Below are 27,997 nucleotides of genomic sequence, written 5' to 3' on the forward strand. Positions count from 1 at the left end.
TCTCCGTCCTTTTCTGATGGATTTCTTACAGACTGACAACGCTTTATCCCTGGGTCTTGTAACAGAGCAGCACGACAGACCTTCAAAGCAAACGCCGGGCGGAAGGCTGTAAATAGCCTCGACAAAAATAGGTGAAAAACGACACAGGGAGACGTGGGATACCACGGGCTGCAGAGGCATTGTGATATAAAACCATAAAGATCAAAATTAAAAAGAGGCTGCAATTCACTGCTGGAAGTGCCAAGTGTAGGGTCTTCTAGATCCTGACTCCACATCACCTAAAGCAAGATTATTAACAACAAAACACACCAGCAATTCAGCAGCTGCCTAAAATGCGTTTACAACAGCTAAATCTCAACAACCCACAGTTTCTAGAGCAGTATTCAAACATGGTTTGGTTTCAAAACAGCACAGGAAACCTCTCAATTGGTTTCCCCACAGTTGCTCCAAGGAAAAGAAAAACACTGGTGTAAACAAGTCTAAATGCAAGACAATGTGCAAATTATACAATATAAACACAAAGAAAGGTGTTTTGTTCTTAAAAATCCATTTCAGCACTCCACAAAGACGTTCATGAGAAAATTAAAGGGCTAGTGTATTATAAAAGCTTTAAAAAAAGACACACAATACCCCATTTGTCTATTAAAATCTCAAATTATTAGAACAAATTTTTTGAAACCAATTTGTTTTAAACATTTATGCTGTTGCCCACTGCATTTTACTCACTTGCTCAGCGGGAACCAATTAACCAGCTTCACTTTAAGATTCTCATGCATTCAAAGACGGTGCGCTATTTGGTCTTTAGCATTTCATGAAAATGACTCAACTCAAACAAAACCAGAATTGTGCTCAGAGTTAAAATCCCCCCGTGGCCACCAAAGAAGCCCATTCACAGCCGGTTTGGTGACAAGCTGCAGTTTGTGGTTACACCGTCACTGAAGATCACCTTACGCCTAAAGAGCTGTTCATCAATTTACTGCTCAAAGATTGGAGACTCTCCCTTCTTACTTTTCAAGGTGGATTTATTTAAGCTGAAAACCAGCATTAAAGAGAATTCCAGCTCTGCAGGACTGGCACTTTTTGGTTCTTGGCTTTGTAAACTGGCTTAGATAACGCAGGAATAGAAGGAGGAATAAAAGAATTGGTTTGTTGCGCTCAAATGAAAATTGTGGACTTCTAAAGGTCTTCAACAGCTCAGCTGTACGGAAGATTGGTGGCTTCTGTGAAACTTTTTCTTTTTAAATCTCATTTTTAGGCCAGTACCACTGCTTAAAATGCAGAATGTCTCCATCACACTTATATTGTGACAACTCAATACATCACACCACAGACATTAAACGTAACTTCATACATGCTATAAAAAAAAAACAAGAGAAAAAAAAAAAAAAAGAAAGGAAACAAATAAGACCGTAGCTAAACTGCTTTAAATACTGCATGCTACAGCACTTCACGTATCATCAAGATACGACACTGAAAGGTGACAAAAGGCTGAAGGGATTACAAAATATTTTCGGCAGGTTGGAAAGCTGCCTTCTTACTGTGGCAGAATTATTCCCCCTCCCCATTCTCTACTTCTAATGTTCATGATTCTAGTGTTGAGTTGGCCATGTATATTTTTTTTTTTTTTATCCATTCTAATTACAGTGTTTCCTTAACTTAATTAAATCCATCAGTGTGGTAGCTGGGGTGAGAGTCAGCTGTGAGCTGGGTCGTCTCTGTGGCTGATGCTGGCTGTATCACGATAGGTGCGTCCGAGGCCTCTGGAAAGCGAAGACAAAAGGCTCAGCATGCCAAGGGAAAAAACAGATTCCTGCGTTCCGGTGCGCGTGCGTTACGCCTCCCTGCAACGCTCCGAGATCGTGCTCTAAGAGCATGATGTCAATTTACCACTCGACTCAAGTCTAGATGTGGGTACACACAATAAATGTGTTTCCTTCTTCCCGTAAAAGCAGCTGTTCCTCACCCACCGTTCAGCAAAGCCCATTAAAAACACGATCAGGGCACACACAATTTTTTAAATGATCAATTTAGTGCTACAGAAATAGCATTATACCTTCCTAAACATTACTAGAATATCCAGTAGGGCAGCAGTCCCACTTCCTGCCTGATGCAGTTAAGGAAACTGCCTTCATATTCCCCATCTTTGGGGATGAAGAGCCTTTTTCTGGCATCACACGTGTCTGGCTGGTCCGTTACTCCAGCGAGGTGGGAAGGAAGCTAAACGAAGTCCACTGACTGCTCTGAAGCTGACCCCACCAAGTTCAACACAGACCTACGGGGAGTTTTCAGCAACTCTATCCCCAGCGTCAGCGTTACCCACGCAACCCTTGTGCCACAGGAATTCCCTCACCACCACCTACCACCCGAGACCCGTGCCGGTCTCTGAAAGCAAGCACTGCTCCCCAACCCGCACACTAAATGCTCAGTCAGGGACTGATGCCATGGTCATGCTAGATATCCCACAGTGGTTCTACCTACCCCTTTCATCTGACTGCAACTGTGCCTCCAAGTCCTCTGGAGAGACGTAGTATTCCTGCTCTTCACCTTCCGGAGGTTTAGGTTTACACTTCCCACAGCAACAATTACAGCAGCAGCACAGACAGCAGCAGCAATAGCAGCCTGTGATGAGCCCACAGAACACAAACAAGGCCTGCAGGGGACAGAAGACAAAGAAATATTCACAACCTGCGTCCCACACTGTGACCACTGAGGGTTTGTGAGACTCGGATACGGAAACCAGAGACCAAAAATACAGCAATGCAGAGGCAGAACTGACTAGTTACAGTTTTATACTTCATCACCAAGACGTATTTAAAAATATGTGTAAAACTGGCTACAGCTCTCGACATTTTACACTGAGGTGAATACTGCCAACCTGGTTTATGGGAAGAATTCTTACAATTTAGGTTTCAGTGGACTGCTCTGCTACATCTGGAAGAAGATACAAAGTCTAAGAAGTATCTCTAGTAAAATCCAGAGGTACGACAGTTTAGGGCAGACTGTAGCTTGCATAAATCACCTTGGAAAAGATTTACACTAGCTAGTTGACGCACAGGTTGAGATGTACCTTCAGCAGAGGCTTCAACCTACCCAAGGCTGCAGGCACGGCTGCAAAGCTCACCATAGAACCATAGACTGGTTTGGACTGGAAGGGACCTCAAAGATCATCTCGTTCCAACCCCCCTGCCATGGGCAGGGACACCTTCCCCTAGATCAGGTTGCTCAAAGCCTCATCCAGCCTGGCCTCGAACACTTGCAGAAGTTGGAACCCACACTGAAGCTCAGGGACTAAGGTCAGGTGCTACCAGTACGTGAGCACGGCAACTCGAAGGCAGCCAAGTCTGCCAGGTGCTTATCACGGTGACAGGCAAAATTTCAAATAGATCACTGCATAATTGTTTGAAAGTATGATTTTAAAAATAGCAAACCAGCACAGTGATATTCCTATTGTCTTACTGCAGGGGAATCAAGAGATGGAGACAATGCTGGGAAAGGGTGGAAAAAATGAACCCATGAAATGAAATGTCAAGATTAGGAAAAGGTCTGAAGAGAAGCCCTTCAGAGAAGAGGAGCTGAAGAAATGACACTCATTCAGTACGTTTGCAAGCATGTTTCTAAACAGGATCTCCTGGGTGAGTTCAAGTTCACAGTCAGAACTCCTTTTGTAAAATCCTTTAGCAGATATTAACCAAGGGAATGCCCTCCAAACCCCCCTCACTTTTAGAAGGGTCCAAGTTTGTCTCAGTAATCTAAATCTTTCTTATTAGGCCAGTATCACTGAAAGATAATAAAAAAACTACTTCTGAAGTAGAGATTGCAAAACAGTAAATTACCAGTTGTCCGAGATTCAGCAATTCCCAAAAGTAAAAACAGGCACAACTATCAAATGGAGCCTTTTAAAGAATTTTAAATGCCAATCCAGAATAACTTTTCTTTGTGCTTTTACCTACCTTTGCCCACCAGCTGGACAGCACGAAGTATGTGTTCACATTTTCTTCACCAAACTGCTCTGCTACATACAGACCCAGAGAACCATACTTATCGTAAATGTTTCGCTTTGTGGCATCGGTCAATATTGCGTGTGCATTATTGATCTCTTTAAATTTTTCTGCTGCCTCTGGATTATCAGGGTTTTTATCAGGATGATATTTCAACGCAAGTTTCCTGCAGAAAGAAAAAAGAGATCATTATAGATTAAGAACTGGGATTTGGGTTCCTGCTTTTTTTTTTAAATTTTTTTTTTTTTTAATTCCGTAGCCTATCACTCAAGGGAGACGTTCAAGTTCCAGTTGGTTTCCTTCATCTGTGATTCAACTTCCCTGATGATTCTTCCTTAGATGGTAACAAAAGGTTACAGCAGTGCCTAGCTTAGGTCACGGGATTGACTTCAAACTGCTGGATTTGGCCCTCAGAAATCCACTGGGAAAAAAAATGAGACACTGAAGAAAAGCGTAGAATCATAGAATCACGGAATGGGTTGGGTTGGAAGGGACCTCAAAGATCATCCAGTTCCAACCCCCCTGCCATGGGCAGGGACACCTTCCACTACACCAGGTTGCCCGAAGCCCCATCCAACCTGGCCTTGAACACTGCCAGGGATGGGGCAGCCACAGCTTCTCTGGGCAACCCGTGCCAGTGCCTCACCACCCTCAGAGCGAAAAATTTCTTCCTTATATCTAATCTAAACCTCCTCTCTTTCAGTTTAAAGCCATTGCCCCTTGTACTCTCTTTTACCTCTCCGCTCCAGCGATTTCCACCAGTGAGTTTTGCTCCTGCTAAAGCAAAGACCAAGCTAACAGAAAAAAGCCACGCCACGGTTTAAGATATAGTACCAAAGAATAAATAAAAGCCAGCTGCCACAGCTGATGTGCAGTGTCTGAACACGAAAACCGAACAATCGCTTGTGGTTAATTCACCAATTCCTGTGCAGGAACAAAGCTCTTTTCAGTTCAAGGCTTTGCTAGAACAGAAAAAGCTTCAGAGTTTCGAGACACCAGGAAGTCCCAACGTACCTCCCCTAATCACACTAGATCTCTTAAAACTGAATGACAACAGTTTGCAGGCCCTGGAGATCTCTGAACAGAGCACCAAAAACATCAGATTAAGCACCGATAAATTTGCTAGCTCTGACACAGCCCAGGCTATTTGTAGAAATCAGCAGAAACAAATGGTCAAACAACTCCTTAGAAACAAGAAACGCAGTTGCCCAGTAGAAAAATGCTACAGAATTGTATGCTAACAGTTCTCCTCCACCAAAACAGGCACCTGCCCTCCTACAGAAAACTAAGCCCCATGTTTGAGAAACACACGAGAAGCCTGCAAGTGTTTACATGACAACTCTGCAGCGAGGAAATATTTAGATAAACATAAAATAAAGATTTGTGCAAGCACACACCCGGATGTGCGTGCACACATATCACAGTGCTCAAACAATAAACTGAGTGTGCACTTGAAGCACTCGAACTGTAAATGATGCTGCTCAGGTAAATAACAGCCAGGGTTGGCACTAATGCTCAGGTAATCATGAAGCAGCTACACTTCACCCCAGGATCTAGTTGGGTCACTTCTCCAAAGGAAAAACTTCTTGCAGCTTTTTTCCCCAATAAGGTAAAATTACTTTTCAATTGCTAAAGCTGGAAGATTTTTGTTTCAAACTTCCACTTGCAGGTTTTAGGAAGACACAGCTAATTTTTGAGAATTTGTGGGTTCAGTTTCTTCATAGATTTCACCATGTAGTTGCCATCAGTATTTAAAAGGTAACTTTGAAAGGGAAAAAGTTTTGATAAATGCTAAAGACTAAAAGAAAACCACTTTCAAAATGAGTATCCTCAAGTGAAGAATCCTACTGACCCCTAGTGTAACGCTGAATTCATTGCCACTGGTGAAACAGCCGAACACGACTGTACCTCGTGCTTGAGGTAAAGAAGCAACTGCATAAAAGCAGATTTTAGGGGAATGTAGGAAGGGAGGATGTTACAGGACTTCTTTGTTTTGCTTTGGTTTGGTCAATGTGAAGCCATTTCACATGTCTAACTAAGAAATTAAAGAAAATTTTAAAATCCTCTTTTAAAAACAGTAACTCTGCACACAAGAATAAATTCCAAAATAATAGATTTTTAGAAAAAAGTCATTGTTGAAACTCGGTTTTCATCCTTGCATCCTTAATCACTGTGCCAGAACTGGAAATGATGGACAAAGGGCAGTACTGCACACCTGTGCTCCCTGCAAGCCAGACACAAGGCTACACAACACGAAGAATTTAACTCTGACCACACTGTCTTAAAACTCTGCTCAGTTTTAGGCAAAGCTCTTTCAGCATGACACTGCATGTTTGAGAATTTAACTTCCTAGAGATAAGATGTACAAATTTAACAGCACTCACAAACAAAGCCTAGGCGTGTTTTCACATCAATTTTTGCAAGAAGCAACCATGTTTTCACCTGGTTTTCTCACATGTTCTTCTTAATAAATAAGAAATAAATTAAATATAATAAATTTTATAATAAATTTTAAATAAACCAAGTGGAGCCTATACCTACATAGGCCATCTGTTGAACATGTAATTAAAGCTGTTTGTGCCACTGGGCGACAGGTGTAAAACTTGGACCTTTACCTGTATGACTTTTTGATATCATCTGAAGTGGCATTCTTGTCCAAGCCCAGCACGTGGTACAACGATTCTCCAGAGGTAGAGAGCGAACGTTGCCTCTGGTCTGCCATCTCGAACTAACCTGAAGCGAGACGTGGTCCCTGCCAAAAAAAGACAAAAAAAGGATTGAGAAATGCTTAAACAAAGAAGAATACAGATCTCATAAATCAAATCATCCTTTAAAACCAGAGTTTGAGCGTGAAAATTCGTCTTTGTAAGGTTTAAATGGCTCTTAATGTATGTGGAAGTTAAAAAGTTACAACACTCAGTGAATTATCAGTGCAAACAACTACTACATTTCGGCCCAACGCCAGGCACCCTGCAGTCCCTAGAATCATAGAATTATAGAATTTCTAGGTTGAAAAAGACCTTAGAGATCATCCAGTCCAACTGTCCCTAATCCCCCATTAAACCATGTCCCTACTGTACATACTCAACCCCATTCCTTCCAGAAACCCCAAATCAACAGCTGGTATAGCTACAGGCACGTACCACATAACACATCCCTAAAGCTACTTCAACTTCTTTCTTAGTCTTAATATTAAGACAATTTATTTGTGATAATTCCTCTACAAACAGTTTGACAACAGACAGGCTGCTGTTACGTCGAGGCTGCCTTTTTGCACAACGTTTGCACAGAGGGAAGGGATTTCATCTGCCTTTTCAATTGCAGACACTCCGTCACATTAAAAAAAATCCAACCACAAAACCTCCCAACACCTCCCAAAACCCCCCAACACCTCCCAAAACCCCAGCCTCCCGCCTCATCACTGACACCAGGTCAAGAAGAATCCTTTAGACAAGTCCAGTTTGACCAGGCCTGTGCATCCCACTGTGAAAGGGAGAACATCTGCCCACTGAAAAGAGGAGGAGACCTCCCTTCTCATAATCTGAAGTCATGGACCAAACATTTAACGTGTATCCCAGTTAAAATCGCACCACGTGAACGTGAATTAACCTCCTGCTCTGAATCCAAACGTGGAAGACTCCAGAGGTCTGCCCTGTGCCAGGACCACGGACACGAATGGTCGTGTCCTCCAACGTCCTGAGCAGATTAGCGTGTGCCATTCTTTAGCTGCAGAACCGCAGTAGGGATGAGCATCCAAGAGGAGACTATTGGCTATTTTTGGATTATGTCATTACAGTTAGCCTACACCAGATTATGCAGCCTTTGAAAAAGATATTTAAAGCACTAGACTTTTCTCATTTAACCCTTTATCTTATATAACAACGTCAGCAACTCCAGCTCTTAAAAGGCTACCTGAAAAACACTCTCAAACCTGGCATCTTGCATTGCCTGGTTCTTGGTATGACCTCATAGTGGTGACATGCTTCACAAAAACGTTATAAACATGGATATAAACATGGATATAAACATTAGAACTTTCTCGTTCATCTCAGAGCCTACCATTAACTACTCTTCTGCGTTTGGCCTCTCCAACTTTAGATTAGTTTAACACTGGGCACTATGTCCAGTTTCTTTGACTGGGATACGCCGGCTAAACTATCAAAGTCTCATCTAATTTCCCTCAAGGAGTCTTTGGCAGCTCTGTTAAGTTTAATTAAAGGCTATCTAATAAGGAAGCTATAAATTATTATCAATAATAATCAAAGGTCTAACCTCTAATGCTTTGGCTAAGAGCTCACAATCTGGAAGGTGAATATGTGGGCAGGGAGAGAGAATCTTTTACTTCCTTCCAAAGGGTGCTGTTCAGCGACCGAACGGTGTCTGTATCGGAGGAAAACGTATCGTGCCTTGCAGCACTCAAACCAATTAATTTATTTGGGCACAATCTGAGATATTTGGGCACAATCTGATTCAGTGAAAGGGAAAAAAAAAAAAACAAACCAAAATTCAGGAAAGAACTCTCCCACGCCGGAATACAAAAGGCACAACCCTCCAGGACAGCCCTTTCCCACCCACGGCTACGGGCCAACCTGGCGGCAGGCTCCCAGCCCCCTCCGCCCAGGCGGTCCCAAGCGCTGAGGTCAAAGACTGATGATCCTGACGTCTGGCTGGTAATCTAACTAATCACACAGGCCTGTGCCCACCGCTGCCCTGGCTCCCTGGCACCACTCCTCCTGCTCTCCGACCACCGCCGCCTCCTCGCGGCCCTCCCAGGACGCTCTCCGGCAGCTCCATCACGTCGCTCGCCCCTCGGCAGCATCCGGCCAAGGGCGGCGTGTCCATCGCTACTGCTCTTCGCCAGGGAGCTGTGGGGTGGGGGAAGCATCCTGGTTGGGATGTGACACGTCAATATGGCTCTTCCAAAGGTATTGCTCCAAACTAGAGCTCTACTTAGGCATAAGAAACCTCCTCTAAAATCAATCCCTTGGTGCACAGATTATGGAATCATCTGGTTGGAAGAGACCCTCAAGATCATCGACCCTTCACCCTGCACTGTCAGGGTCCCTAAGCCATGTTCCTCAACACCAAATCCACGCGGTTTTTAAACCCCTCCAGGAATGGGGACTCCACCATCTCCCTGGGCAGCCTGTTCCAATACTTCACAACCCTCTCTGGAAAGAAATTTTTCCTGATATCTGACCTAAATTTCCCCTGGTGCAACTTGAGGCCATTCCCTCTCGTCCTGTCACTCCTAACGTGGGAGAAGAGATCAAGCCCCATCTCCCTACAACTTCCTTTCAGGGAACTGTAGACAGCAATAAAGTCCCCCCTGAGATGCTGCAGATCACAGGTATATGCTATGTTCTGCTTAATAAAATCTCCACTGCTAAATTAGGGCCAATTTGGTTAATAAAAATTAATTCAGTTTGATCCAGGCGATGCTCATCAGTCTGGCTGTCAAGAAAAAAGACAGGCATAGGAATAAAATTCCACACTGTTGCAATCTTTAATCACTTCAGTCTGAACAGTTCAGGGTATCTGGAGTTCCGTGGAACGGGGTGTCTCTTCTTCAGAACTGGTATGAAATGGACACGCTGGCCTTGGCAGAAGAGTGGCGGACAAGGTGGTAACAGGAATTCCTCTGGGAAGCTTGTTATTCCAGGGAACAGAAGAGTCTTATTAGTAAGAACGCAACCTTTGGCTTTTCAAATACAAAACAGACAATAAAGGTGCAAGTTATTTAAGTTCAGGGAACTTCATAAACCAGGATATTATCTATCCCACTGTTTTTACAAGTGGCTCTAATTCACAGTACTGAAAGCTGCTCAGTATTTTTAAAAAATGTTGTATTCAGCAGCGCCAAGCCATCTGCTATATATTCTAACCAAGCAGGATGCCCTGAAGAGGTTTCTCCCACAAGGCTCTGAAGAAAGGTAATCCCTTGGATTAAACAGTTCTGTTTTTAACCATCTGTGTACCAGAATATCCTGCATTAGTCAGCTTTACCAGAAAATGCAACTGTTTTCAGCATGACCAGGTAAGTATAATTGGTACCACCTTGCTGAAAAGATTTAGATGAAACCCGATAGGTAATACGAAATTTTAAATACATCAATGGTAAATTGAACCCTAGAAAGACTAATTTTCCTTCTAGCTTCTCAAAGAATCCTATCAAGTTGCATGAAACTGGTGATATCTCGGTTTCTGCCAGGTCTGCTGACCCTTTTATAAGCTGTGTTTAACTCATTAAAATGGCAAGCTACTATTACAGCCAAGAAAAATGGATAGTTCTCTGCCAGTTCAGGGAATTAAATACTCACAGAACATCCCAATGAAGGCCAGCACCAAAAAAGGGTGACAGCAGATCAGGTGGCCAGAAGCAGGGAGGAAGGACTAAAACTTCATCTGACCCCGACACAAGGTGCTGCAAAGAATTTTAAGTGGAAGGGGGCAGCGAGGGGGGGGTCAGCTTTTCCAAGGAAATGTGCTTAGCTGTTTGGCAGGATGGAGGTTACCAACACCGCTCACGTAGGGAGTAGAATCCCAGGAGTCAGATCCCTGCTGGAAAAAAACACCTCATAGCCATAAAGTGATGGAGGGCTAATTGGGTGGATGGTAACAACAACATTCCAGGGTTGTTAGCGTCCCAAAGCAGGCTAACAACAGCACTAAGTATTTATTCATTAACAAACCTTTGGAAACCGTCAAGCACCAAGTTGCCTAAAACATCACTTTTCACATTTCCAGTTAATTCCGTGCGTTTTCCCACATAAGCCACAAAGGCAGAGCCGCTCACCCGGATTTCCCCACCGGAGGCGACGGCTTTCGAAAGGAGCTGTGGCTGTTCGGCTCCACGGCTAAAAATCACAAGGGACAGAGGAAGCCAAACGACAAACTTTAAAAATACTACTGCAGCAGGACACTGGGGCTCAATCTTAACCCGAATTTTAATTTTCTTAAGACCCGTATATTCATAAGTTTACGTTACTAAAAAAGAAAAAATAAAACCGCATCGTGAGTGCACGCGCCACGGCACAGACCGTTAAATACGTGCTGTTCCCAACAATATTAGTGAAGTGTCTGTCTTCCATGTAGGGAGCTTGGCTGTCAATAGTTGTTCCAAAAAGTTAAATCCTGCTGTAACGGACAAAATCCACCACCTGCTGACAAGGTAAAGGGTACTTGCCCACTAGACATAGGACATTGGAGAATCATTGACCTTAATGGATACTCTCTATCCAAATTGCAACGAGTTTGGGTAAAAGCAGAAGAACAAAGCAGCTTCTGAGACTTTCCATGCCTTGCAAGTAACACAGAGAGCAGAGAAATCCCCAAAAGGGGCAGGTAAGAGGAAAGACGAATGAGAAAGACAAGCTCAAAGCCATGCTGGAAGTGCTGGCCAGGAGAAGAAGAGGTAGGCTGCTGTCCCAGCACAGCCCACCGAGGCACCAGCCCTACCAGTGTCTTTAACACAAACTACCTGTAACAACACTTGAGTCCTCTGCAATGACAGTTTTAAGAACATATTAGACAAGTAAAGAAACAATGTTTTGCCAGCTCTTAAAAAATGATGTCTCATCGATGCTTTATTACACACCTTCGGGAAGCACTAGAGTGTTTTAGGAAAGATTTGTGTTCTGCAAATCATTTCTGGTTACTGACTACGTGGTAAAATATCATGTCAGTTAAATTTAAGATGACTAGTTTTTCAAAGATTTCCAGTGCAGACTAGCTACAGGTGTTAATCTTAAACTAAATTATTCTGTCTCAACCAGTATTTACCAGTACAGGTCTAAATAAAAACACCAAGTCAGAACATACTTTAGTAAATATTGATTTATCAGAAAAATGAAATAGCACCACTGGCCTCCGCATCCTGCCCATCTGTCTCAGATTCATTTAGAGTTGTTCTCACAATCTGGTATCTTTCTAGGGTGAAAAAAAAATCATTTTTAAAGGGGAGAGGAGAGAAACATATACAAGATTGTATTATCAAGAAAAATACCAAGTGTTTTAAGCTTGGCTTTGTGAGGCGTTAGAGATTTCTGTAAGAAACTTGGAACTTTCTTTCCTCCGCGATATTTTGCATTTAAATGAGTGGATTTTTTTCAGCTACAAGAAATAAAAAAATACAGTACTTACCTGGTATCTAGTTTGAATATTCTAGGGTAAGTGGTAACAGCCTCCACACACCTCTAAAGTCGACTCTCCTAAAGACAAAACAAAAGTCAATCAAACGTTTGCTCACTCGTACGTTGAGAGCTCACTGCGAAGTTATCACCCCCTTATTTTATTAAAACAATTCTTCATAACATGCTCAAGGCAAGATGGAAGTGAAATAACAGAAACGTGACCTTCTGTGTGCATGCAGAATTTTCCCTTCAAGCAGGAACGTGGAGGCATACTGCGGGCACACAACTCCCACGGCACGGGCGGCTGGCACCAGGGAATGGAAACGGTTCTTTCCATCCCGCGTTCGCTCGAACGCCACCCTGATGTGAGAGCCCAGGATAAAACACGAGCGATTTTACCGCCCCAAAGATTTTATACCACAGTAAAATCTCCACGATGTAAACACTTATCTTTAGGACCGATTAGCTGTCAAAGTTATGGATACTTTATGGATCCAAGGGTTCCATGCTTTATCTGTAGCTTCGGCCTCTTTTTGCAAACCTTTTACCACGTGAAAGACACACTGATCCAAAACAGAGACACCAGTCACACAGAAACTCTATCAACCATTACCCGTTGGTGGTTATTTACCCTTCTGCCACCCTGCACGGCACAGGGCACCCACAAAGCGGGCACACAGCCTCTTCTGCCACCCTGCACGGCACAGGGCACCTACAAAGCGGGCACACAGCCTCTTCTGCCACCCTGCACAGCACAGGGCACCCACAAAGCGGGCACACAGCCCCTTCTGCCACCCTGCACGGCACAGGGCACCCACAAAGCGGGCACACAGCCTCTTCTGCCACCCTGCATGGCACAGGGCACCTACAAAGCGGGCACACAGCCTCTTCTGCCACCCTGCACGGCACAGGGCACCCGCGCCACAGCTGCTGCTTGTGCTTAAACTGTGAGCAGTATTTTGCCAGGACGACGTTCCATCGCGAAAAGCCCAGTTCTATCCTATTCACACCCCTCATCCCGAAGCGGATTACCTGAAGAAGACACAAGTCTCACTTCAGCGTACAAGGAGGAAGCAAATCTGAGATGATCCAGCAACACAAACCCCGTCTTCCAGCGGCCAAGGCAAAGTTACATGGATTGCTGCCCATCAACGATCGCGCCAAAGTAAGAGAATGAACGGACAAAGAGGAGCCTCGGGAATCCTAGATGACGCTACGGAAAAACTTAGGGGAAAAATCACTGCAACAGATTAAAATATCTTGATTGAGTGGCTACAGGATGCATCCAACCCATGCCATCAATCACAAAGTCACTGATGTGTTCGACTGACTTCATGAGCGGGACTTCAGAGCAGCTTTTAGCCAGCGAGTCACTGCTGAATCATCACCCAAACCCTTTCCAAAGAACAAGCTCTGCATGGACTGGAGGAATAAACTCCCCATCCAACAAACGAGTACGCCTGTCACGAACTTGAAGGTTCTGGTGTGGCAGACAGGGATGTTGGGAATACACCCAGCGAGCTGCTGACATTCCTGCCCGCAGAATTTGTTTTATGCAATCTGCAAGAAGCTGCTTGATCTTAGCAGCACACCCATAAACGAGTAAGAACGAACCGACCAGCACGTAAATAATCAGATTACTGTTGATGGATCTAATTAGTTCATTTGATAGATACTGTCGAGGACTTTTCCTAAAACATTAAAAGAAGGAGTAAACATGCTACAGGCAGAATTTAAACTTTCCCACCCAGAGCGTGTGCAATATTAAAGGGTGGACCACCTTCCAGATGCAAAGTGTCCTCATTTGTGAGCCTAAAAACACTTCCAGGTCCCCCGCCCACCACTTCCTCCATCACAAAGTAATCAACCACAGCACATTTCCAAAGCCATCTTTAGAAAGCTGTGGATGGTAACAAGGCTGGCAGCCAGAACTATGGACCAGGCTCTTCCGACACTGCCGACTGGAACAGACTTACTGAGATGGATGAGTCCACCAGTTTTGCCTGTGGTCACCCTAAATCCTGTCTTTCAGGTGCACAGTAACTGAAAAGCAGCAACAGCACGCTCAATTTATCCATGTACACAGCTGGAAATCCGTGAATGAAACAGGACAAGAAGGAGAAGTCCAAATGTAGTTTGGAGATCCGATTATGCTTGCTTGCCTTTGTCAAAAGGAGCTATCCTGCTCAAGTCAGCATTCCCATATAATGAAGGAAATGAACATGCAATGATGCGGGGACAGAAGCTTCAAACAGTTCAAATACAAGATTCCGGCCCAGGTGTCATCAAAACTCCATCAGAAGAAAAGTCTTTATTTTTTATAGCTCACATAGACAGTATCTAGCTACATACAGAATTCAGAATATAGAGAAAAGCAATTTTTTCATCTTAATATTGATGCACACAGCAATATTTTCTTCAGTCTCTCAAACATGCCAATACGAAGTTTCATTAATTCCGCAGAAAGCCTCATTTGCAGCTGGAAATAACCAAACAAGAGCAAAATAAATTCCAAAGGAAACTCCTCCTTACGAAAATCGAAGCACATGAGAAACCCAGGCCAGCTATTTCGCACGGCCGCATCCGCACCGCCTCCTCCGGCGCCCCTGGGGGTTGTGCTCCCTTGGCTTCTGTGGCAACTGGCAATCCTAAGGCAGTGACTCAGGAATGTTTTGATCTACCCATCCAATCCCATTATTCAGAAGGCCAGATCCACTGACCCAGAGCTCGATGTAACACCCTGCTTGTAATGCCTTGGAGATATCTCCCCTCCTTATTACACGACATTCACAACACAAACAGGTGGAGAGAAAAACGAAAGTACAGATGCTGGAAGCGTTGGAAATCAAGATTAATGGATGTTAGCCAGTTTCAAAAACACAACAACTCGAAGAAAAAAAGTCTGAGGAAGGGAATGAGTAACTGTTTCAGAGGCAGAGAATACATACATAAGTATGAAAATCGGAAGAAAAGATTAAATAACGATAAAGATAACAAAAGCAAGAAAAGCTACACGACTGCAAACTAAATTCAGCAACACGTTAGAACTGTGGCAGGTTTTGTAACACAAATGAAGAAATAGGCTTAGGAAGTTTGCCTCTTCTTTCATCGTGCTCACACAAAACCAGCTCTTGTGGCCTCAGCTGTCCTGTAAATTTAGATCCAGCTTGTCTAATATTATATTTTCCCCACATACTGCAACCATAAATAGTGCTCAGCACCTTTTCTCCCTCTAACCACGAGATATACACACTACCTTTGCCTTACAGAAATCAGACGTCTTCTCAGATCTATTCTTTTTGATAAAAAGCATATTTGTTCCTTCTGTCTACTCTGAACTCCTCTGGCAAATGCAGAACAATTTTTATTTAACAGTTCTATTAACAAAATTGTCATCATCCTGTAAAGTGAGAAATTTCATATCCGTAAAAACGTTCTGTTTTAACATATAAACCTTGATGTAAAGCTAACCCAGTATCCAGGAAATTAATGCAAATACATACACCTTTCTCCCAGAGAAAAAGAACCTTATACAGCCAAATTCATTTGCCTTGAGAACAGAAGATTGGTCTCCATCAGTGAAAGGCTGCAGCCTAAAATCTTCATTAAATTCTCTGAAGTATGAGTCTTTTTTAAAAAAATAAACAACAGAAACACAGAGCTTTTAAATAAACAAAATCTGGGACAATATAACTCCTCTGCTAACTTCAAGTCTAAATTCATGTAACATCCATCGCCAACAACCGAAGATGTGACACTGAAATTTGTGACAAACTTAACTCCAGTGATACAAGTGTTGTTTCTCTAATAAGCTTAGCAGATTAAAATTTAGCCATTTAAGTCTGATTGACCAACCTGTTATAAGACTTGTGACCTTGTACCCTATACAAGAGTAAGATTCAAACCTACTAAAGGTTTTCTATATTAGGGAAGAAAAAAAAAACACGTAAAGTATTAGATATTTTCTATCTTCTCTCCTCAACTGAAAGAATTACTCTTTAAAATCCTGTTTTTTTCAGTGGATTCCTTACTTAGGATTTCATTGCTCCTACTTAATCCTTCAGTAAAATTAAATTATTGTTTATGGCATCACAGTAGTTTCTATGGCAGACTGCAAGCATCAGAAACTGCATATGGCTATTAAAAAAAAAACCTCTATATCTACTTAGTCAGCTATTTAAAAATTTATGCAAAAGCAGTAGTTCTGTTTGCCTGCCTCGTTATTACTCTTAATTCTTTTCTGTATAAATCTATGCAGTGTTTGAATCACTGTAACTGTTCTAGCACGCACGTCCACTAAAACAAATCAGAACCCCCCCAACATTCACTACTGGGGGTGGAGGGACACTGATGCCACTTATTTCTTCTAGAGAACTGTCTTAAACTTCTTCAAAAGCATCAATGCAGAGGTACAGCTCCACTAGTGCTGGGTGGGCTGAATAAACACCTTAAAAAAAAATCATATTGCTAATGACTGTACCAATACAGTCAAAGCATTAAATCTTTAAATTATAGAAAATGTCTTGGCACAAACCTTGGTTTACTCACTTAACGATGGGATTTATACGATTATGTCACACCTGCACTGGTCTCATCCTGGTGGGCAAAGAAAAAGAGATTTAACAGAAATTAATCTGGAAGGGCAGGGCAGGGGTAAATCACCCTCTGTTCTCATCCATAGTAGCAGGAGATGGAAAAGGGGGGAAGAATTCCTATTTTCTTTTGCTATCCATTGTGGAGACAGATGGAAAGGTAAATAAGTGTTTTCACCCCCCCAAAAAAATTCAAATAATATAAAAGTATGATTTTACAAATTGCAAAACATAGATGAAAATCACTTCACAATTAATTTATTACTGGAATTGCTTTGTTGTCCAATAAACACTCCTGGCAGTTTCAATCAGGAACGGTTTTTGTTAATGACTTCAAAACAGTTTATTTTAATGGGTTAAAAAAGCAAAAATGAAGACCAGGTAGTACCAACAGCAGAAGGTAATTCACCTATCTTCAACCTGATGTAAAATTACCAGGTATGGTGTTTCCCTTTGAGAAACTTTAGGTTTTCAGCTTATTAATCTCTGTCATTCAGTTCGTTAATTGTTGTCTCTTCCCCCACCAAGCACACAAGTCTTCCTCTTAAAAAGTTAGGAATAAAGAAGGAAAACAAGCAGACCTGAAGAGCAGAATTTATAAAGTAGTCAAGTTTGCAGAAACAATCACCCCCCAAGCCACCCAGCTCAGGAAAAGAAAAGCCAAAATGCCTTTGTACGAGCACCAGGAATCCAATGGGATTGTCTCTGTAACAGCAGAGCCTTTCTTCCTACTTCACAGGGTACTTAGTTTTTAGTAATCTACAAGATTTTACTCTAAAAATTAATTTTAAAATTATTTATTTAATAAGACACGTAGAAAAGCTTTTTTCCCCTAATTTACTTTTACCTCAAGTATCTGACCAGGTCCTTCCAGCCTAAGAAGATGCACAATCATTGAAGCAACACTTGTATCCGCTCCGTTAAGTTGTGGAGGCTTTAGTTCCAAAGATTTTTGTCTTTTGCAAAGTTTAAAAAAAATTAAACATATTTTAAAATCCTTTCTTCTCCTAATTGCTCAACTGTATTTCAGTTTTTGTGGAGAGTGGGGCGGAGACTTTGTTATTTCTTTATTTCACTTCCTCACAGAAAACACCAGAGAAAAGAACATTTTAATTTCCTCCCATAAAAACCAGAAAACACAGGCTTCTAGCACACCTACAAAGACTTACTTATTAAACCATAAAGAAACAAAGGCAAAACCAGCACAACAGATTTGTCTTCTTTTCAGGTAAGATTGAATCCTAATAAAAAATGTTAAAAAAATTAAAAGAGCCGCCCAAAGCACCACTCTGCGTGGTGCAAGGCTGCGTTCAGCACAAGCTCCAGACAGAAAAGCTTCTGATGGTGCCCAGCGAGGACATCCACACGCCAAAACCCACGAGTTTTAACAGCAACCTGTTCTGTTTGAGAGGTGCACGCTGGCACAAGCTTGGTGCAGCGCTGGCAATCGAGCGATTTGCAGGTTAAGGCACTCCAAGCCATGACAGCAGCTCTGGAATGGATGCCAGCAGAACTACAGCACCTTTGGGTGGCAGGTCCTTGGTGTGAAGGCACCCACTATCACCATCCCCTGTCAGTCAAACATCACAAACACGACAGGAAGCCATCCCTGCAGTTCTGCAGCTGAGGAAAACACGTCAGGTCAGAGCAAGCAGTGTCGTAAAAGATGCTTAAGGTTGAAAATATTTTTTTTTTTTTGTAATTTTTCAAAAAGCCCTCAAAACCACTGCTTTCAAGAAACTACAGATTAAAATTGTAATCACATCAATAACATTTTTTAAATCACATGCTCTTTTCCACCCTAGGATCACCGGACTCTGCATGAACCGCTGGGAGCGAGCTGCAGTACTGAGATGAGTACTGCCCGCCACCAAACTGCACCATCCAGTTAAGCCTCAAAAAAAACCACCAAATCCAGATATATAAAAAAAAAAAAAAAAAAAAAAGAAAACAAAAAAGAATCCACAACAAAACACCACTGGGAATCAGTGGTCTCCTGATGACAAACAGGGCACAGGCTGTAGGATAAAAACCCTCTGACCACGGTGAGGAGGCGAGCACAAACCCAAGCAGACCATCTCCAGGCCCCCAGTAAACCTCTGCCCAGGACACAACTTGCCAACCAACAGAGATGCCACGAAATGCTTTTTCCATCCGAATTAAGGCCGACACTCCCGCAGCCATGGCAGGACCCCACAGCGTTCCCTGCCGTTCCCCAAACCAGGAGTATCCCTGCACAAACACGGAGCGGCGGAGCGGACCTGAAAAAACTGCAAGTGAAATGTCAGGTCATAAATCTGGATTTACTGAACTAACTGATACGAACAAATGGAAAAACAAATTTATTTTTGCCTTCACTGCAAATATTTTTGTTTTTTTCTCTAGGTCAACTAAAACAGAGCCCACGTCCAGAGGCAAACACAGTAAAACACAGCAGAAAGCACCTTGGGGTGGGTGACACACTTATTCCTGAGGGATCCAAGTTTTCACAGCACTGAAGAAAATCACTAAGAATGCACTGCTAATGGAAATATATTCTTATAATCCACCCAGCACACATTAACCCATATACAACTCGTACATTTGGGGCAGTCTGGACTGCGAGGTGCTCGAGACCTAGCTCATTTGTCTGGAAATATCCCAACAAATCAAAGGGTTGGATTAAAAGGAGTTTCAGTTTAAATCGACATTTTCTTAGAGGAGATAAACTCTGGTATTTTCTAACTATACAGTGTTGTGTCACCAACAAAAAGGTTTGTTTTGTACTCCTCCTACAGAAACCATACTGGTGTTTATTCCCACTGTTCTCTCACTCTGCGTGCATTTCATCTGCAAACTGCAGGATAAAGTACGTCCTCAGCTCTGCCACCAGGATTTCATGGCTGCTTAAAAGAAAAAAAAAAAAAGCAAGCCAGTAATTTAGAAATAATAAGGCAACTGAGAACCGTATTTGTCCTACTGATTTTCCCACTAACTCACCAGTGATTAACAAGAAAAGACACAGCTTGAATTTCAGACCACGGACTCAGTTTGCAAACCTGCCACTTCAGGAAAAAACACATTCTGGGTAGACTTTAATTGTCACTGAGTTTTCTAACATTGTGATTGGGATGAGAAACATCTAAACACACAGAGATTTTATAAACTAAGTTTTCAGACTGGAATCATACTTCAGAGGACCTAGAAGAAAAAGGCCACTCTTATACTGGTGCACAGTTTACTCCCTGCCATTCCCAATGCACACGCCTCCTAGTTTCAATGTAGAGTACAGAATTATCACATTTAGTCTTTTTTCCACCTAAAGTAATAACTGAGAGCAAAGCCAGAAAACCCTACAGTTTCTGTGACTATGATGCTTTTATTCCTCCCTGGGATCTTAACTAACACTGGAGCATGACAGCCTCTCCGGTCCGCCTGCGTACACGATGTGATGCTGTCGATGCAATGTTAAACCAGTGGTGATGTGCATATTCCCAAACCACAAGCACATCTTCCTAAAGAGGAGCAGAATTAGTGGCAAAATAGCACCTTTCACAGAATCATAGACTGGTTTGGGTTGGAAGGGACCTCAGAGATCATCCAGTTCCAACCCCCCTGCCATGGGCAGGGACACCCTCCACTACACCAGGTTGCTCAAAGCCCCATCCAACCTGGCCTTGAACACTTCCAGGGATGGGGCAGCCACAGCTTCTCTGGGCAACCTGGTCCAGTGCCTCACCACCCTCATTGTAAAAAATTTCTTCCTTATATCCAATCTAAATCTCCCCTCTTTCAGTTTGAAGCCATTACCCCTTGTCCTGTCACTACATACCCTTGTCAAAACACCTTTCTTCATTTAGGGTTAATTTTGAAGAATGCTTTATACATCTACACATTTAAACAGCCTCAAAACAGCAAGGAAGGAAGAGCAGAAGTCATCATAGAAACATAATTTTTAACATGCAAGAAGGACTAACTGGGCTTTATACAGAAGACATCAACAGAACAAGTCATTCAAAGAAATGTGGGTTTAAGATAAAATGCAGGAAACCGGTGTAAGGAATGGCACCTTATACGACAACACAGATGTTGGGTTGTCATCATCCAAGATACTTCATCCAACATACCTTCCATTTCAGGACCAGTAATAAAAAATAAAGTCGTATTGATTGTTGCCCCTGTTATCCAAATCACTCAGTGAAACAGTGAGGTATGCTCGGGAAATCACAACCACACACCTTCCAAACACCTTTTGCTTGACTGTCTGCCTCGCTTTCCTAAGTCCATTGTGAACAGCAAATGTTGTGGCAAAGCAACTTTTAAAAGTGCACAAGAATGGAGTGAGTGTGGAAATCGGGAACTTTGTACGAAGAGTGATACAATTATTAAGGAAGATAAATATTTTCAGTAATTGCTGTCCAGGCAAGGTATTTCTGTTCAATATGCATCTATTTTGCTCAGTGATAAAAATGGGCTACTCAAAGCAAGAACATTATTTCCCAACATTAACGTTAGGGCCTTCAAAAGAATGACCAACTGAGCAGTCAGTTGTTAGACCAACCCTCCCTGATGATAAAAGGAACTTTCTGAAAACAAGACACAAAAAACAGGCGATGAACCTTTTACCAGCCAGACCAGAGTAACTCCTTGAGACACACATGAGAATCGTTCACGTGCGGAGAAGCAGCATCCCTGTGTGACAGAGCTCGTTCGTTAGCTGATGGGAAACATTCCTAAAGTTCATAAAGAACAGCAACTCAGAATCAAGCTGGCACTCAAAAATCCATTTACTGCTCTGAACCGTAACTGAATCTGGTTTTTAAACTCAATTTAGAACGGGAAATACATCTGGTTATAGCTTCCAAGAAACAGCTCACCTCAGATTTCAATGGAGGCACTGAACAATTTCGTGGCCCCTTCCCTCCTCCTCCATGGAGCAGCAGGCCAGGAGATGCCAAGAGGGTGCTGGGAAGAGCGGAGTATCTAGGAGCAGCAAAACCTAAACCATGTAGGTGAGAAGGAAAAAAAAAACAGCCACCTGCTCCCAGCGTGGTCCCACCAGCCACGCTGAACCACCTCACCCTCTTCCAGAGCCCGCGGCACACAGCTGGGCTCCCTGCCCGGAGCATCACGACTGTCAAGTCAGTTGAGGTGTATCGATCAGTCCCACTGTTTTGGATCAAATCGGTTATCAGTCTGACCTGGAACTCTATCAGGATATCTCCAGTCCCTGATGGAGCTGAACTAGAGCAGAATTTGAAAAAAAAAAAAAAAAAAAAAAAGCACTGCTGCAATTCCCTGTGCAGATTCCAGATGATTTCCCAAGGATCCCGTGTGCCCTTTGTAAAAGCACACGAACACTCATTAATTGTACTCCCCTTCATCGCGCGTCGCCCAAAGACTCTGTCACGCTCCAGTATCCGAACAAGATCTCAACATGTCCCATTTTGTCCACTGACCCCCCTTCTCGTACTTCTAAGCATCAGCCAACTTTTGTGCTGACCTCATAACTACAGAGAAGTAAAGAAAAATTTGACATTTCTTAAATTATTTAAAAACTCTGCTCCCTTACTTGCATACCATCAAGTAATGATAGCTGCAACCTGAAATTATAAATATCTCACTCGGTGCGATCTTGGTAGAACGAATTTCCTGCACTTGGCACGTTCTAGATGACTGCAGACACTGTCTGCAATTGCCCACAAAAACGCCTGGGGTTTGGCTTCCCAAGGCCCCCTCCTCTCTACAAGAAGCTTTAAACCTAATTATGTGTTTTCAGGAAGCATCCCAAAATCCTCCTGCCACGAGAAGTGGATTGGTAAGGAAAATTCTTTAACGACTGACCCAGTCTGGGCAAAAGCATTGCGCACCATGAACTGGAACTGTGAGACAAAAATCACCAACTGTTTCTGAGGATAAACAAAACTGCTAAGATATTACCATCGCAGGACCAGAAAACTCTGTTAAGATATAAAATATGCAATGACAGATGGAAGGGAAAAGAATATTTTCGCTTGAAATACAGCCAAAAATTTAAAGACGTAAAAGGGCAAAAGCAAACAGAAAACCTGCACAAGTTTCTACTTTTTGCAACCGCCTAATTAGCTACAGTCATGACATCAATACACTTTGGACTTTTCTTATCCACACTGCAAAATATTACCAACAGGTAGGTCCTGTACACTCACTTTTTCTACCAATTGTCCTGTAAAAGCCACAAACGTCCCAGGATCCCTCCCATCCCTTACGGAACTCCGGTAAGAGCCAGGAAAGGATTGTGACGTCTCGTGCGACAAAAGCGAAAGCAGGACGGTGCACACCAGTGCCCCTCCAGCAAGCAGTTAAAAACAGCCCTTGACAAACACACAAATTTATACTCCGGGAGGGAAGAGGAAGCCCAGAAGGCAGGCAGGGGGAAGCGGGGTGTACTGGCTGGATCTCCAGTTTGTGCTCTTCTACCACCTTCTCCCCACTGGTGTTAGATACCGCCCGTCACTGCAAACGAATCTAAAAAACTATTTACTTGCACCGTTCATCTGTCAGAAGCCATCAGACCATCACGAAAACACCAGTTAATGAAAGCAGACTTGCATCATGTCATGAAAAAAAGAAAAAAAATAAAAGTTTCATTAACAGGGCTTTGATAAGAGGTAACCACATGCCACTGGGTTTTTTGTTTGCTCAACCATTTACCCGACAAAGTTTAGATCACACTACTGAAGTATATTAAAAAGAGAAAAAAGCCCTAAACCAACAACCTTTCATGGAAAAACTCTGTTCTCATTACGAAACACTGGAGCAGGTCAGGAGAGAGGAGACAGCAGCTGCTGATTTAAATTTCCTTGGGCCCAGCAGACTCGTTCTGTTCGCGTGCCCGTGCCACACACCTTCAGTTTTCTTCCACCAACACATGCACAAGAGGACGAAAAACTTAGACCCAGAAGAAAAACACTAAAATTTTACAGTTGGCCCTCCAACATGCTGGCATTAATGAAAAAGACAAAAAAAGAGTCTAAAAAGGCACATTTTAGTGCAATGCAGACATGCTAAAGTAATCTTATTCATGTTCTCACAAGAAAAACCTGCACATCAACAATGCACCAAAACTCCCACAATCTAACATCAATAATTATTATTATTATTTAGCTATTCTATTGTTATTTAGCCAATTGTCACCTTTTTGGTAGCTGCTATCACTTTACTAAAAATATTTAAACAATATTTTGAGGAACTCTTGCTCTGGAATGCAGTTCTTTTATATCAGTTTACACTGCCTGAAATAGGAAACAAAGCACCTCCAAAGCTAAAACATGTACTTTCTAACAACTGCACTGCTTCTCTTTTTATTGATTAAGAAAATAACTGAACTTCTAAGTAAATCTGAAGATATAGGACCATTCAGACTCCTGTCTTCCGAGACTAAAAGCAGTCCCTGGTTAACCAACCAGCATCAACACAGAGCTGACATCGTACCAAAAGCGTAAGGACGAAGAGCACACAAAAGCAATGGTAAGAATTCACAAACAGCTCCTGAGAGATGAGAAACACCAGCAACCTGCTGGCAGCGTACGCTGACCAGGTGCACCAAAATCACTCCTCAAGTTCCTTTTTATCCTCCAAGTCTTTTCTTTTGCAAACGTCCACAGTCACCGAATCATCCAGAACCAGTGGAAGAGCGCAGATGGCCAGGGCAGGTAGCTAGAGAGGTAAATGTGCAAAAAAATATTTACATGGACTCTTCTAAACCAACGCTGCCTAATCCAAACTACTTCAATTACTGGAGCACAAGGAAAACAGCTTTTTCATGTAAAAACCAAACAAACGGGGCAACACTTCGCCCTGGTCCTCAGTGTTGGCCGCGTTCCTCATCCCTCCCCTCTGTATCTCGCCACGACCCATCGCGGCACCGGTGGCCACACGGCTATTTCCCGGGACGGTGCACTGGCCCACTGCAGCCCCCCGTGCCACCTGCTCACGAGCCGGGGTCACCTCGTGGAAACCCAGTGACTTGCCAACCACGCACTCCCGCTCCTCCAAAACATCTTTTCCTCAGGCTAATGGAGAGCCGCGGATGAACCGCATCTTCCGAGGCGGAGAAAACTGCTCCCATTTCTACCCAGGCAGGTAAATCCGGAGAAGAGAGGCCAGGAGTGGAGCCCTGAGCTAGAACTGTGACTGACAAAGCCAAACAAGGAGGACTTGCACGGCTCGAGATCAAAACTGTGAAGGAAACCAGTCGGTGTATTAAAATCACCTCGAATTAATCCCCATGCTGGTGCGTTCGATGGGAGAGCAGTGAAAACGCCAGCAGATGCCAGTTTGCACGCTCTGGGGAGGACACTGGTGCCCAGTCCAGAAGAGTTCTGCCAACCCATTCCCAAACATACCGAAAAAATATTTTTATCTGGTTATTAACATTAACGATACTTAAAAAAGAGAAAACACTGGCAAACTGATGAAAAGAGGGAAATATGGCCATCATCACAGGCCAGTGACAGCACGGTCACTATCGTAACTCAAGGCATTCAGGGACAGGTAGGATTTGCAGAAGCAACTCCCAGTCTTAAACTGTGTCCACTTCCCCAGAGAGGATATTCTGGCAACTGAATTCATAAATAAATTTAAAAAAAAAAAAAAAAAAAAAGAGTCCTATCAGCAACTTTCACATTTAACCTAAACCATTACTTCTTAACTCATCCAGTTTGGCTTCCTTTAGTCTTCACTATCAAAATGCTTAAACACAGACAAAATGTCCTTCTTGAAGCTCACAAAGTAAAGAAATATGATGATTAACAGCACCATTGCTGACAAATACCACCTCCCTAACAGCACAACCTGCAAACGAGGCCAAAAGTCTCAAAATCAGCCTTCACCCTGTTAGGTTCCTAAGTCATATTGTGGTACGGGTCAATTTTTTTCCAAAGTATGAGGATTCAAGGAACACCTTCATTACGGCACGACAAGGAAAGCCTGTGCTCACCACAGCGGTGTTTCGGCCCCTTGCTCCGATCCTCCGCTGCAGGACAAGGCTCCAGCCATCTCGGGTAACTTCATAACTGAAGTCAGGTCGGTGGCTGTGCCCCCTCAGCCACAAACCACATCGACTTATGCCAATCCAGCTGCCAAACAAGGCACCCTAACCACCAACCCAGCAGCGCTGAGGGAAGACGGAACGAGCGTTTGTGCTTCTTGGGAGTAATCGCCATGGATGGAAGGTCTACGCTAGGAGAAAAAACATACTACGAAGACATTACTTGGTTGGTTTTTTTAGACACTCACTGATAAAAGATGGTTCAACATAGCACACAGCTACCGTGTGAAGTTGGGAAATCTCTGCTTGGGTTTCACCAGCACTTTGAACCTCCAGCCTGCCATTTATCAATACAAGACATCAAAAATTTAGGAGGAAAACGACCACGTTGTGGCATCTCCCCTTTTGTTTCAATGCCATGGACAAGCACTAAAAGGAAATAAAGGATGGAGGGAAAGAAGCATTTCTGTATGTTCACAAAAAGCTGTTTGACTGAAAAATTTCGTCTCCCAACTGGGGGTTATCCACAAAGCAGATTCTGCACGGCTAGCATTGTGGCAAGTTTCTCCAAAGTCCTCAGAGCACCCCGAGAAAACCACGGGAAGCTGCTCAATAAAAATAAACTTCTTTTCATCCAACACTCCATACATTAAAGTCAATTTCTCCTCGACTCCAGCTTTTGCTTCCCCTCTTTTCTCCCTCCCAGAGCACGGCGTACTTGAATTAATAGAGCTCATTCATTAACGCAAATGAATTTGGCATCTATTTCTCGGGATCTCTTAGCCAGATTAGGACTCTCATTTTCTATCAAAAGCCAACCAAAACGCAAACACGGGTCCTAAGCACCCCGAAACCCACAGATGCCTTAATACTTGAAAGCACCTCTACTGAAATTGTGGTCAAATGAAAAAATTCCTCTTTAAAGGCGGCTCCTACAGTTGAAGGATTTAAATAGGTGCAATCCCGACGCATTCCAAAAGGAAATCCTTCTGGATCTGCATACTTCTTACAGCTTAATTTACCCAGTGAGATGGGTGAAACACCACCGGTCAGCCACTGGGGGAACGCGGCCTACAAGTTTTTGCTTCAACAGCAGCAAACCAACACATAACGCTGCCACTTCCTCAACACCAACCAGCAGGACATCGGGCGGACGTCAGCTGCGGGAATTCGGTTATTTCGTGTCGGTGGGAGACGACGTACCGAATTTATGCCGTTCCTTTAAGCTCTACCGCGGGGGAGAGGGTATCCAGCACGCACAGCAGCGTCTCGCAGCGCGAGAAAATCCACGCTCCGACAAATCCAAACGTAAAACCGAGATAAAAACGTTTGGCTTTCCCCTTCTGTGTCACACGGATGGCTGCCACCTCGCTCTCCAAAGGAGAAACGGCTCCACGAGCGCCAATACACTCCGGCAATGAAGTCGGCGGCGGCGCGGCACGACGTGTGTGACAGCGGGATATTGATAAAGCACAACGGCACGAGCGAGGCGTTAGCAGGGAATCCGCCGTTCCGTCCCGTTGCATTCCGGATCACCAGCATTACCTGACCGGAATTCTTAATTCCAGAAGCAGAAGACGCTGCACGAATAAACAGCATTATGCTGCCTTTGCAAGTTTCTCGTTATAAAGGCTGGATTTACTTCCCGTTGCTCATACGTCATTCATTAAGCACAAGATAATCTGGGCAGTTACAAATCATTTTTTTTTTTTTTTTCAAAATTAAGCAGAACAACGTAAGGGGAAGCAAAAATCATCCGAGACCCCTCCAGCGACAAGCCGGTGGCCGTGAATCACGGCTCACGCACCCCGCCAACGACCTGCGTTCGGAATTCACCTTCCCGGGCCTTTTGTTCGGGATTTTCTCCCCTCCATCCGCGGAGCTCCGCGGCGGAGGACGAAGGCCCCGGAACCGCCGCGCAGGAATGCGCATGTGGGCGGCCGGAGGGGAGCCGGGATTCCCACACCGCCCTCCCGAGGGTCCCGGGGAGGGGGACCGGGCGCCGGGATGCTCCGCAGAGCCGCCGCCGCCCCCGGGCACGGGCAGCCGCGGGCGGGAGCATCCCGCCCTCCCCCGGGGGCGCGCTGCCTCGCCGCTCCGCTCATCCCCCGCACCCCAAAACGCCCCGTTCCCGTTCCCCGTTCCCCTCCCGGCTCCCCCCGCCCCGCCGGCAGCACCAGCTCCATCTTGGCCTCCACCCGCCGGCCGGGCCCGCCGCCGCCGCCGCGCTCACCTGCGCCCCGCGGGCGGGCGGGGGCCGGGCAG

The 27,997-nt window shown here is 43.8% G+C and overlaps 1 protein-coding gene across 1 annotated transcript; it reads right to left on the reverse strand.

Moving 5' to 3' along the window:
- Positions 1–260: 260 nt before the first annotated feature.
- DNAJC5 (DnaJ heat shock protein family (Hsp40) member C5) lies at positions 261–27,989 on the reverse strand. The gene is made up of 6 exons (XM_086622770.1): positions 27,966–27,989; positions 12,141–12,208; positions 6,614–6,750; positions 3,951–4,164; positions 2,479–2,650; positions 261–1,760 (listed from the first exon to the last, which is right to left on the reverse strand). The coding sequence occupies exons 3-6, from the start codon at positions 6,718–6,720 to the stop codon at positions 1,657–1,659; spliced, it is 597 nt and encodes a 198-aa protein (XP_086478896.1). The 5' UTR covers positions 6,721–6,750; positions 12,141–12,208; positions 27,966–27,989; the 3' UTR covers positions 261–1,656.
- Positions 27,990–27,997: the final 8 nt, after the last annotated feature.

This window comes from Tauraco erythrolophus, chromosome 18, assembly GCF_009769465.1.
Source record: "Tauraco erythrolophus isolate bTauEry1 chromosome 18, bTauEry1.pri, whole genome shotgun sequence".
Taxonomy (NCBI): domain Eukaryota; kingdom Metazoa; phylum Chordata; class Aves; order Musophagiformes; family Musophagidae; genus Tauraco; species Tauraco erythrolophus.

Excerpts from the sequence above, each read along its gene's own strand:
- DNAJC5 (XM_086622770.1), bottom strand. The coding sequence starts at position 6,720 with ATGGCAGACCAGAGGCAACGTTCGCTCTCTACCTCTGGAGAATCGTTG. Across the intron at positions 4,165-6,613 it reads GATATCAAAAAGTCATACAG|GAAACTTGCGTTGAAATATC; the intron begins GTAAAGGTCCAA and ends TTCTTTCTGCAG. Across the intron at positions 2,651-3,950 it reads TGTCCAGCTGGTGGGCAAAG|GCCTTGTTTGTGTTCTGTGG; the intron begins GTAGGTAAAAGC and ends TGTCCCCTGCAG.